We start from the raw sequence: 13,015 nt of genomic DNA, 5'->3' as shown, positions 1-13,015 counted from the left end.
ATGGTGCGGCGCCATTCCATTAATAGCAGTCTTGTGTACGGTTCGAAGTGATGAAGCCATATTTCATTGCCTGTGACGATGTCCGACAAAAAATTATTATTATCAGCCTCGTAAAGTGCAAGCAGTTCCGTACAAATGGTCTTTCGTTGGTCTTTGCCGTCTTGCTTTGGGCGACGGCGGAGGAATGTCACCACTACCGACAGAGACGTGCAGTTGTGCAGCAAGGTGTCTGTCTGAGATCCGTCCATCACCTCGAATGAGAGTGTCCGCACGTTCACGTTCCAACATTACACGAGTCACAGCTGTGTGCGGTCAGTCGTCACGCTGGAAATCGGACAGGTTTTTGCGGGCTTGTTGCGATAATGACAAAAGCCTGCTCCAACGACTCACTGTGCTTTTGTTCACTTCAAGAACTTTGTAGACAATCCGGAAAGCGCCTGTAAATGTCTGCGATCCTCTGTTTTTCAGCCAAAAGAAACCCAATAACTGCTCTCTGCTTGGACCGCACCTCCATTACAGACGCCATTTTGTACGCTACATACAGCGCTGCCTCCTGTAGGAACTTCATTAAATTATAGGGGCTGCAGCGGAATATTCCACGATGTCCCACAGATTATATTATATTAGATTAGATTAGATTAATACTTGTTCCATAGATCAAATACGACACTTCGTAATGATGTGGAACGTGTCAGGTTAATAAAAGATTTCTGTACATTACACAAAATATTGCATGACACTAATGTTTAAGTTTTTTTCCCCTTAATTTGTATATAAAAATTCAGCCAATGAGTAGAAGGAGTTGTCATCTAGAAATTCTTTTAATTTATTTTTAAATGTTAGTTGGCTATCTGTCAGGCTTTTGATGCTGTTTGGTAGGTGACCAAAGACTTTTGTGGCAGCATAATTTACCCCTTTCTGTGCCAAAGTCAGATTTAACCCTGCATAGTGAAGATCATCCTTTCTCCTGGTGTTATAGCTATGTACACTGCTATTACTTTTGAACTGGGTTGGATTATTAACAACAAATTTCATAAGTGAATATATATACTGTGAGGTTACTATGAGGATCTCTAGATCCTTAAATAGATGTCTGCAGGATGACTGTGGGTGGGCTCCAGCAATTATTCTGATTACACGTTTTTGAACAATGATGAATTGCCTGAGAATATGATGCCATACGAAAGAAGTGAATGAAAGTAGGCATAGTAAGTTAATTTACTCAGACTTTTCAGCAGACCATGAATGTGTTGCTTCCAGTTTAACCTCTCATCAATGGACACACCTAAAAATTTTGAAAATTCTACCTTAGCTACAGACTTCTGTTCAAAGTCTATATTTATTACTGGAGTTGTGCCATTTACTCTACAGAACTGTATATACTGTGTTTTATCAAAATTTAAAGAGGGTCCGTTTGCTGAGAACCACTTAATAATTTTGTGAAAAACATCATTTACAATTACATCACTAGTTCTTGGTTTTTGGATGTTATTACTATACTTGTATCATCAGCAAAAAGAACTAGCTTTACATCTTCATCAATGTGGAATGGTAAGTCATTAATGTATATCAAGAACAGTAAAGGACCTAAGACCGAACCCTGTGGGACCCCATACTTGATAGCCCCCCAGTTTGAGGAATCAGCTGTTGTTTTAACATTACATGAACCACTTATTTCAACTTTTTGCATTCTTCCAGTTAAGTATGAATTAAATCATTTGTTCACTGCCCCACTCAGACCATGATTTAGCTTATCTAAAAGAATTCCATGATTTACTCAATCAAAGCCCTTTGAGAGATCACAAAAAATAACAATGGGTGATGTCCGGTTATTCAGAGCATTTAATATTTGACCAGTGAAAGCGTATATAGCATTTTCTGTTGAAAAGCCTTTCTGAAAGCCAAACTAACATTTTGTTAGTACTTTATTTTTACAAATATGGGAGGCTACTCTTGAATACATTACTTTCTCGAAAATTTTTGATAGAGCTGTCAGAAGAGAGATTGGGCGGTAGTTGTTGACATCTGACGTATCCCCCTTTTTATGCAATGGTTTTACAATGGCGTATTTCAGTCTATTGGGGAAAACACCCTGCTCCAAAGAGCTATTACACACGTGGCTGAGAATCCTACTTATCTGTGGGGAACAAGCTTTAAGTACCTTGCTGGAAATGCCATCAATTCCGTAAGAGCTTTTACTTTTCAGTGAGTTTATTATTTTACTGATTTCAGAGGGAGAGGTTGGTGGAATTATAGTTGTTCCAAACTGCACAGGTATGGCCTCTTCTATTAGTAGCGTTGCCTCTTCTAGTGAAGATCTAGATCCTATTTTCCCCACAACATTTAAAAAATGATTATTGAAAAATTTTCAATTTCTGATTGTTTGTTAGTACACTTGTCATTCAGTTTTGTGGCACTAAAGTCTTCCTGTGCTCTTGGTTGCCCTGTTTCCCTTTCAATAATATTCCAAATTGCTTTAATTTTATTATCAGAGTTACTGATCTCAGACATGATACACATGCTTCTTGACTTTTTAATAACTTTTCTTAGTACCACACTATAGTTTTTATAATATTAAACAATTTCGGGGTCGGTACTCCCTCGAGCTGTTAGATACAGTTCTCTTTTACGGTTGCAAGATATTCTAATTCCTTTAGTTAGCCAGTTTTTTTTAATATGTTTTCTTGGAATTATGTTTAACTATTTTCTTGGGAAAACAATTTTCAAATACCCTTAAAAATGTATCGTGAAATAAGATATATTTCGTGTTTGCATCGGGTTCCTTATACACTTCATTCCAGGCTAGCTGCTGTAGGCTTTCCCTAAAGTTTGCAATATTTATATTGTTAATTGAACACACTGCTTTGAAAGTCTGATTTGATATACTGCATGGAGCTATGTCATGTACTGCAACTAGCTGTGCACCATGATGTGAAAGACCATTCTCAGCAGGATAAGCATTTATGTCCATAAACTTATCTTGGTCTATAAAAAAGTTATCTATCAATGTACAGCTGTTCTTTGTTATCCGAGTAGGAAAATCAATGACAGAGCTCAAATTGAAAGAACTGAGTAATACTACAAGGTCATTCTTCCTATTACACTCTTTCAGGGAATCAACATTGAAATCCCCACAAATGATAATTTGCTTACCCCTGTCTGACAGATAGCACAACAAAGCATCCAAGTTTTCTAGAAATAGCTGGAAACTCCCTGAGGGGGACATATACACTGTTACAATTATGAAAGTGCTATCATTTAGTTTAAGTTCAGTGGCACATGCTTCTATATGTTGCTCTACACAAAATTTTTTAGTTTCTAAATTTTTTACCCTGTGGAAGCTTTTGACATATATGGCAACTCCTCCTCTCATCATATTATCTCTACTTACATGTGCAGCTAATTTGTACCTATTGATGATAACCTTTTGCATATCAGTGACAATGTGATGCTCAGAGAGCCATAGTACATCTATTACATTCTCAGTTTCTGCATCTTCTAAACAAAGCCGAAGCTCATCAATTTTATTCTTCAATTCCCCAATATTTATGATGAAATATACTAACATTATTTTTCACTTTACTTTTGTGAGTATCTTGAACTTTTTTAACTTCTTTAGTACTTGCCTAGCTGAGATTCCCACAACAATTTCTACTCTTTTTTCAATCGAAACTGGTGGGGAAAAAATGTGTTGCATTACTTATTGAATGCCCCTTGCATATTTTTTCAGAAACCAAACCGATTTTCCCCGAGATCTGCTTCAACCAGTTTTTCCGTTCTTCTGTACACGAGTGTGTAGATGAGGGGGAAGCTATTTTCTTTCATTCTTTCCCGGAACTTTCCGTCTAAATTCAAGAAGCTCGTTATTTTGTGTAGGCTCTTTCCCTTACTTAAGTTCCGGTTGTTTGGCCATACTGCCTGTGAATCCACGAACAGTATCGGTTATGTTGTTGACAACAGGTAGAACAGCATGTGAATTACACCTTTAACTGCCTGGAATGCTATCGGTCAGGCTACAATCCCAACCACGCGAGGAAGTTCTCTCTGGTCTGAAGACTATCTCTTGTTACGCATAGCTTGTGACTTCTACAGTTCCTTGCTCTCTGTTTTTTTGCTATTTTACTGTCTGAAAGCTTGGAAATAGATATATAAATAGATATAATAGATATAAAATATAAAGGCTTCTATAAAATTCCTAGGAGGACATGATTCCCTCCCCCCATTCCCCCTTCTATATCTCAATATGAGAATGTATTCTCATCTGTGGGAGTGAACTTCATAATGATATTGAAGATGGACATCAGTTCCGTGTGGAATGAAATTTTAAAAATTTAATACCTGCTGCATGATGAAAACGAGCAAAAAGTATGATACATATCGGATAGTGCTTCATTTGGTGCAATTTTCATTTCTGGTATTATATGTTGAAAAAATGTCTTATTGGGGACACAAAGAAGGCGAATATGCTCCTATTTGAAAGATTTTAGCCATAAAGTGAGGTACCAGCTGCCTCTTCCTGCTTTTCTCAACACGTTTTCAAATTTTCCCAAAAATTTTGGTATGTCAACATATTCGTGCTCTTTTTAACATGCAACTCACCTCTCACCACCACAACCTCCCCTAAAGGTAGCTCGCTCACATCCACTAATCCATCGCTGAAAATCACTCTTACCCATCCACTCCCACTTGCCCATTCTCACTCATTTGACCCAACTCATTCTCAGTATCTCTTTGTATCTGTCACTGTCTCACGTCCCACAGCCTTAGTCTCCTTCGTTCTGTTTTACCTCTACTGTTTTCTCTCACAGTCACTGTCTGCCTCTTGCTCTCTCTTACTGCCACTTTCTCATTCACCCCCTCACACTTCTGCTCTCTTTTCACCGTCATTGTCTCTCTCTGCCTCACTGTCATGGTCACATACTCTCTCTATTATCACAGGCTCTCACCCACTGCCACATTCTCTTTCTCTTTATTCCCCTCCCCCACCCCCTCCCCGGCACTATCTCCTTCACTCTTTTCCTAGCACTGTTCTGTCACTGTCAGGTATGTTCGACTGCCACTGTGTCCATCTCTTTCTCTCACAGTGCTTTTATCTCCTTCGCTCTTTCTATAATATAACCACTGGGGAATATAGCCCTGTATTTATTAGTTTTTTGTCTCTTTCCCACAGCCACCTCCACTCTCTGCTTCGCTCTAAGCATAAAGAAGCACAAATATGTTCGCATGCTAAAATTTTTGAAATATTTTTACTGCCGCTGAGGAACGTAGAATTAAGCAGCTGATACGCCACTTTTCAGCGTCTTTTAACAGGAGCATATTCGCCTTTTTTGTACTCTGATAAGATCATTTTTGCTCTGGTTTATTCTTTTCCCTGCTACAGCAGGGCATGTAACTCATACGAGAAGAAATGTAAAGATTAGATAAATTTCTTATGCGAAACTGAAATAAGCAAAACTAATTTTACATCTCAGACAGGATTTTACAAGCACAAAAATTTTGCATATGCTTCATCACTACAACATGGGGTTCACAGAACCGTTCTGTTGATAATGGAGACACTTTACATCCCAGTTCTTCATGCTGTGTCACTTTATAAATTACGTTTTCACCTCACACTGGTTTTTACACGCGTATGTTACATATAGAAATAGGATAAATCCAAACCTTTGTATCTTGCAAGTGGAGAAAGATACCAAGAAAATTTTCAAGGTTTTTCGATATCATGATTTTAGGAATATATCGTAACATTTACAGCCATTTTCTGTGCATAACTCTCTCGGAATCCGCGACTGAGTTTTGGTACTCAAAAAAAGTTTTTCTTGTATTTGTCGACAACGGATAAAGATGTTCGAAAACAGGGAGATAATTCTTCTAGATAAATGCCTAGGGAAAACAACGTTAAAATTTGAGCAATTTTCTGCGGTTATTTACTATTTATATTTCGTCTCGTACCGGTTTGTATATGTAGAAGTAGGATAACTTTGAACATGTGTATCTTGGAAACGGATAAAAATGTCGAGAAAATTTTCAGTGTTACTCGAGATCGGCATCTTAGGAATGTATATAAAAGTTTCAGCTGTTTCACTGCTCATTGTCGTCTCGGAATCCTCGGCTGGATTTTGGTTTGCCAGTGATGGCGAAAATATACTAAAAATATTTTTATGGGATTGTCCGAGGAACAGCCCATGAAATAATGGTGCGTCCATAAGATCCATCAAGCCCACCACAGACTACATGATACGCAAACGAACCAACCGATTTGCTCCATTCGCCTAAGCACGAGGAAGTGTGCATTTTTCATACTTTTACGCTGTACTGCAACATAGTGACTCAAAGGCGATCCTTCTGTCTGGTGTAGAAATGGCCTCTTGAACAAGGGCTCTGCAAAACACTTGATCCCAATATTTGTATGACCATTAGGGCCCGAGGTATGATACCGGAAAATCCAGTTTTTATGCGCGGAGTTTTGAAACATATTACGTGCATGTGCTATCGCATGCATACCGATTATCTTTCGTGGATTCTTGTGCTATCTTACAACAGCGAAACCGCAATAAAGCTACTAATGACGCTATAGATGTCGAGACGTATGCCTACAATCGATTGAAGTTTTTAGCTGAGGGCACTCCCCTCTGAGGTGGGAGGTAGACGCCCCCTTTTACACGCACAATTAAAAGGCAAAAAGGCCACGACAGCGGCCGGCGATTAGAGAGGAAGGCGGCGGGTTTTAATCGGGAGTTCAGAGGTGGCGGCGCGGCGCGGCGCGGCGTGGCGGGTCGTGAGCCATCAGGCAGCCAGACCGCCGGCCACAAATTATGCCCGTCCAGCGCCGGGCCACAGCGCCGCTGCGCTGCCGCTGCCGCTGCCGCCCACGCCAGCGACGCGCTGGCCGAGGCGGATCTTCTGCCCGCGCCTGCGCACAGGTTCCGGGCGTGTCTGATTTATGTGATGAGGCGCGGGGGAGGGGGAAGACACGCGGAAGCCCCGTCAGGCCGGGTTAACGTCCGCTGCTGGCTGCTCTCCTCATGTTTTGGACTAGGACGTGTGTCCGTCATCTACAGAGTCCCATACCGATTACGACAAAAATTGACGTAGACCATACATCAACCATCCATACAAATAGCCGTGTTTTTATTTTGCTCCCCGGACGACTGCTGCTGTCTCGGAGTGCTTCTAGCAAGGGTGCACAATGTCCTTACTTAAACACTCTAGCAGACTGACTTACAGTGTAGCGGACGAACTGATACTACGTGTAGCAGCCCTTTTTCTGTTTTCGCTTTTTCGTGTAATAGGTGAAAGTTTGATTTTATTTTTTACTGGAGTATCGTAATTACAACGCATGGCTATTTATACTTTAATAAACACTATCTTTGGTGTCCAACACCTACTTTCTATGACTATAATATTGATTTTCTTACATATTGGAATAATAATATTTTAATATTTTCTACTGTTTTTCCCCCTTCCCATGTTTCTAAAATTTATAATTAAATTTTCCTGTTCTTTCCTTTTGCTTTCTATACTAAATTTTTTTACAGTATGTTTGACAAACATTAAAGTTTAGACTGGCTTAACAGGTTTGCCCACTAAATATCTCAAGACATACTATATAATAAAATTAATAATTTTTGCCTAACCGAACTGCCACTACACATTTCCACAATTTAAATATATCACTTATATTATAAAGAATCTAAGAGCACTGCTCTGTTTAAAAACATCATGACTCTAGACAAAACTAATTTTACAAGCCTAAACCTAGTATCTTTCAAACAAATGCTTGAACAAACTTTATTAAAGGCGTGAGGCCTTCATAAATTTAATAATACTTAAAGAAAACTTCATACAAATCTTCAAATAAGTTTTTTTTTCAAAGGCGTGAAGCCTTCCTGCGTCTAATAATGATAATCCTCAAACAAATCTACCTTCTATATTCAGAACGAAACTAGTATCTATAATAGGCATAAAGCCTACCTACACAACTAATATTTTTCAAAATTAAAATCTTCTTTGTAAGATAAACTTGCAGGCGCATCAAATAACTTCTTCAAACATAATTGACATTCAACAACAAAAATAATATTAATCTAAAAATTAAAAAAATTATTACTTCGAAATAAATCTCTTTACATCCGCATGATGGTAAATACACGGTTCTTTTCATCAGCTAATACATAACTACATGGAAAAGGTTTTGTCTGTTATTTGATATGGTCCGTCAAACAAATTTTTCCACTTCCTATTGATTTTCTTCCATATCGACGACTTCGGATATTTACAGACTAAAACCTTATCACCAATCTTATAATAAGATATAGGTTTCACTGTTTTCTGAAATTGTCTTTTCCTAATACAAGATTGATGCTGTAATGACTGGTGGACTACTCTAAATAGATCTTCTCTCTTCATAGGAGATTCAGTCGTTATTGGAAGAGTTGACAACCACTCTCCAGAGTCCTGTTTCCCTAAAAATATTTCGTTAGAGGTACATTTGGTAGAGAGATGTGGTAGGTCGTTATGTATACTTTCAAAAACTGATAACATCTCAGTCCATTTTACATGGTTCTTGGATATATGTGTCCTCATGAATCTGTTTAACTCCCTAAACACACGCTCTATCGGGCTACTTTGAGGTCTGTGTTTGGAGATAAAAGTATGTCGGATTTGCTGTTCAGACGTTACTTCCTTCCAACTTTTACTAATGAAATACGATGCATTATCGGTAACTATTCTCTCTGGTTTTCCCACACAATTAATATATTCATTCACTAATATTCTCAACATAGGTCGTACATTCGTAGTTCTTAAGGGATACAACTTAATATATTTCTAAAATACGTCGTAGAAACCTATTGCATATCGAAAATTTCCCTTGACGATCGGCCACGTCCCGATTGCATTACACGAACCCAGTTGTAATGGTCTAGATACAATAATTAGATGTAATTCTACATTATGACTTACATTAACTGGTTTGGTCTATTGACATTGAACACACCTATATAAAAATTGTGTAGCATATTTCTTTAAGTTCAGGTAAAAACAGTATTTTAATAATTTATACACACACTTCTTCACACCCACATGTCCCCGAACCAAATGGGTATACCAAATAAATGTGGTTAAACACCCAGTAGGTATACATATTAACCAGTTGGAATCTCTGTTTTTACGATAGTATAACGTCTCGCCGACCAGCTGATATTTATCGTTATTTACGCTTCCAGCATTCGCTTGTTTCAAAGATCATATGATATTGCTCCACTTCTTATCGGCATACTGTAATGCAGTGCTCTTATTACACATTTCTTCGAATTCTTTTTTTTATGGCGTTGATTTAACAAAAAGTAATTTAAAATTGTTATCACTATCGTCATAATTATCTCCTTGTGATACTTTAGGCAGTCGGGATAACGCATCTGCTACTACGTTGTCTCGATCTTTTGGACACCTTCTCTCTTCGACCAAGGTATAGAGTAATTTACCTTACAAAAATTCTTATGAGGATAGACCCTTATGTTATATTCAAACCCTTTTATTACTCATGTTTTTTTTATCAAATACGGATGTGAACTTCCTTAATAATGAAGATTAATCCTGCCTTTGAATTTCCGTGAGATATTCGGATTCCGATACCTTAACGTTAATAATACTTTCACTGACTTCACTTATCTGATCCGCACACCACAGCCTTGCAGTACAATGTCATTATTCATACATTTTACGTTAAAGCTATTACAGTAAGTTCCATGAATATCAAATCTTTTCATAAATTTTAATTCAACAAATTTATCAAGTATATACAACTTGCACATACTTACCTTAATATCTAGGTTTGCACTATGATTTCGTAGAAAATCCCATCCCCATATACATGATACTGAAAGTTTCTCCACAACCAAGAAGCCGCATATTAGTCGATCATCTTGGATCATAATCTCTACCTGTACCTGTATCCTAACACGTTGTGCCTTTGCACTAAAAGCCCCTGATATCGTGCAACCCGACACCGGTAAAGTCCGCGTCGTCTTACATCGAAAAATCTGCTTGTAAAAATTGTGACTCATTTTTACTGAAGAGCCTGTATCTATTAATATCTGCACAGGAAGTGTGTCAATTTTTACCTCCACTGTGGCTAGTAAGGTTTCTCTATTTACCTTCGGACAATGTCTTCCCTCTAATAATTCTTCTCTAATATCATTCTCATTATTATACAGTGTGTTGACCGTTACCTGAAGTACATGGATTATTAAACCTTTTTCTGTCGGATAATGGTATCGAATTATTAGCAATATTCATATTGGTTCTGAAATCATTATTACTATTATCACTATATGGTTCTTCCCACCGTACATTTTGATTTCGCGTCCAAGATGTACTTGGTGCAGAATATTAAAATTATGCGTTTGATTTTCTACAGATCTACGCTTCCTATTCTGGACATTGTACGATGTATTATTACCATCCCTACTCCCATAATTATTATCAGAACCGTAATATTAGGTTATTAACAAAATTTTGATTACTATTCCCAAAAGAATATCTATTCACCTGCCCAGAATTAGACTTTTGCTTTCTGTTGTTATTATTGTTACCATTTCGATTGCCATTTCCACGAGCAAAGTTGTTATTGTTGTAGTTGTGGTTGTTACCATTACTACCATCTGCATTAAATTGATAATAATTACTGTTATTATTCTGGTGTCTAGCATCTTCTAATAACATATCTACTTCATCTACCATAGACAAAAAATAATCACGATCGTCATCTGGCACCGTTACTAGTCGTTCTGGAATGTAAATCGGCGAATGAAATAGGATTATACAAAAATTTTTCGTATTTATGTATTTTTCAAATTAGTTCCTAAGAGTACCCTGTTTTGGATTGAACATCTCGGGATTATAAACCTCGTTTCGTAATCTTTCTTGTTTGCTATACGACCAGAATTTTTCTAGAAAAGTCTCTCAAGTTCTTGACATGAACTGCATCGTTCGCTTACGTCATTAGCCCATATCGCCGCTTCTCCTACCATTTTAGACACAATAAATTGTATTTTATCTTTTTCTGTCCAACCTTGAGGAAATACTCGCTTAAAACTATTAATGAATACCTTAGGGTGTATACGAACACTATTTTTCTCGATTGAGAATGTGGGGAATTGTCTACTCTTAAAAATACTGGTTTCAATTCTCAAGTTCGACGAATATCCCTGCTGCATTCATGGTTCCGAATCCCAGCCAGACATTTCGTCGTTTCCATACAATTCCCTGCAAAATTTTAACCGTTTCTTCGATCTAGAATAAAAATCATGATCAGAATGGATATCGGTTTGCATCACTCCGCTATCCGATCTCTCCATCCCTTCGATACGAATTTCATTACTAGAAATTTTAGAATCTGATTTTAATTGTTGTTTTGAAACTTCCTCTAACACTTTTTCCTTTATTATCTTAAATTCTTCCTTATACCCATTAATAATTTACTGACATGACCGTTGAGTATCATTTACAATATCAGAGGCCTGATTAGGAACTTTGGAGGATTTTTCTTCGAACCATTGGGATAGTCTCTCCTCAGCACCCTTCGATTGTTCCTCTAAATAATTATCAACGGCTTCTTTGGTATTAAGTTCTAACTTATTCATTCTATCAGTCAAGTTATTAACATTATTTAAGATCTGATCTTTATTAGATTCTAAATGCGTAACTTTAATACTTAAGGTATCGTACTTTTCAGTAACCTCTTGTACGTCATCTTGAACCTTTTCAAATCTTTTCTTAAAATGTGATTCTACCTTGTTTAATTTATCGGATAACTTTTTCTTTTCTTTTAAAATATTTTCCTCTAATTTAGCAAAACGTTCTGCTTCTTTAGCAGAACGCTCTGCTTCTTTTGCTGCGATGTTTTCTTCCAATTTAGCAGCAATGTTTTCTTCCAACTTAGCAAAACGTTCTGCTTCTTGTAATCTACTATCTTTTGCGAATTCCTCTTTAACTTGCGCAAGAATATTAGTTAACATATTAGCATCTAAAGTATTGGTATTACTAGATTGAGATGTACTCCCATCAGCAAACACAGTACCCGTATTCTGCACTTCCACCAAGTTCACATTAACATCAGTAGTTGTCTCCATATTCTGAACAATATTTGAATCACTAACGTTTACTCGTGAATCAACAGGATCTAACCCCTATACCACATTTCTCTGTATATCAGGTTCCCCTATGTGTAAATCTTCCATATCATCCATTCTATTTCTACGTCTCCTAGCCATTTATAAAATCAATGTTAATCGTCACACGCTTTTTTTAAAAAATATACTTCACTCCCTACACTACAACACTACTACGAAAGGTGCCACTAAGAAACAATCAATCCCTATCAAGATTTCTTTGGATAAAATAATAATTAAATACCTGAGGTCGATTCTTTTGCTTAGTAATAGCAGTAGTAGACTCTCGTAGAGACAAGCAGTGTTGCACAGCAGTCGGCTGTACTTTCGTGGTTCCGTAGGTCAGCTACGTTGTGATTGGATGCACTCTCGTAGACTCGAAGTCCAGCGCTGTCGCCTATTGGTCGCTCTGTGTCGTCCTCTGCGTTGCCGGCTGTCTCCCTCAGCAGTTGGAAAGACCCGCGTTTCTCGCACTCAACAGCGACCTGTGAAACAAACTGCCTGCGACGTCCTTCTTCCTAATATGCGAACCTCAATACCCGTGGCGGCTTCATATCTCGCTCTACCAATCTTCTGTTCGAGCCCCACGTTGTAGGGCGCCAAATACGTGTAGCAGCCCTTTTTCTGTTTTCGCTTTTTCGTCTAATAGGTGAAAGTTTGATTTTATTTTTTACACATTGACTGTCATTGAAGGGTTTTACTTTTATTTAATATTGTCCCGGCTAAGAATCAGTTTGATTACTTTTAAAACCCAGTGTTAAACGTGGGTCACTACACGTGTAGTCTTCCCAACTCTGAGAGAAAAAATCTTTAGTAGCTTTACTACCAATGTTTACAGACGA

General features: G+C 37.7%; 1 protein-coding gene across 1 annotated transcript in view; it reads right to left on the bottom strand.

Annotated features, from left to right (window-relative positions):
• The window catches only part of LOC126419499 (zinc finger CCCH domain-containing protein 13-like), a 68,046-nt gene extending 55,912 nt beyond the window's left edge, over positions 1-12,134 (bottom strand). The window contains exons 1-2 of the mRNA XM_050086689.1: positions 11,489-12,134; positions 6,669-6,913 (exon numbers count right to left, since the gene is read on the bottom strand). Of these exons, the coding sequence (XP_049942646.1) occupies positions 6,669-6,913; positions 11,489-12,134 (891 nt within the window). The remainder of the gene's footprint in view (positions 1-6,668; positions 6,914-11,488) is intronic.
• Between the last annotated feature and the right edge of the window lie 881 nt (positions 12,135-13,015).

The sequence above is a fragment of the Schistocerca serialis genome, chromosome 9, assembly GCF_023864345.2.
Source record: "Schistocerca serialis cubense isolate TAMUIC-IGC-003099 chromosome 9, iqSchSeri2.2, whole genome shotgun sequence".
In the NCBI taxonomy this organism is placed as follows: Eukaryota; Metazoa; Arthropoda; class Insecta; order Orthoptera; family Acrididae; genus Schistocerca; species Schistocerca serialis.
The sequence above is the reverse complement of the archived record's forward strand: the minus strand, read 5'-3'. Positions and strand labels throughout refer to the sequence as shown.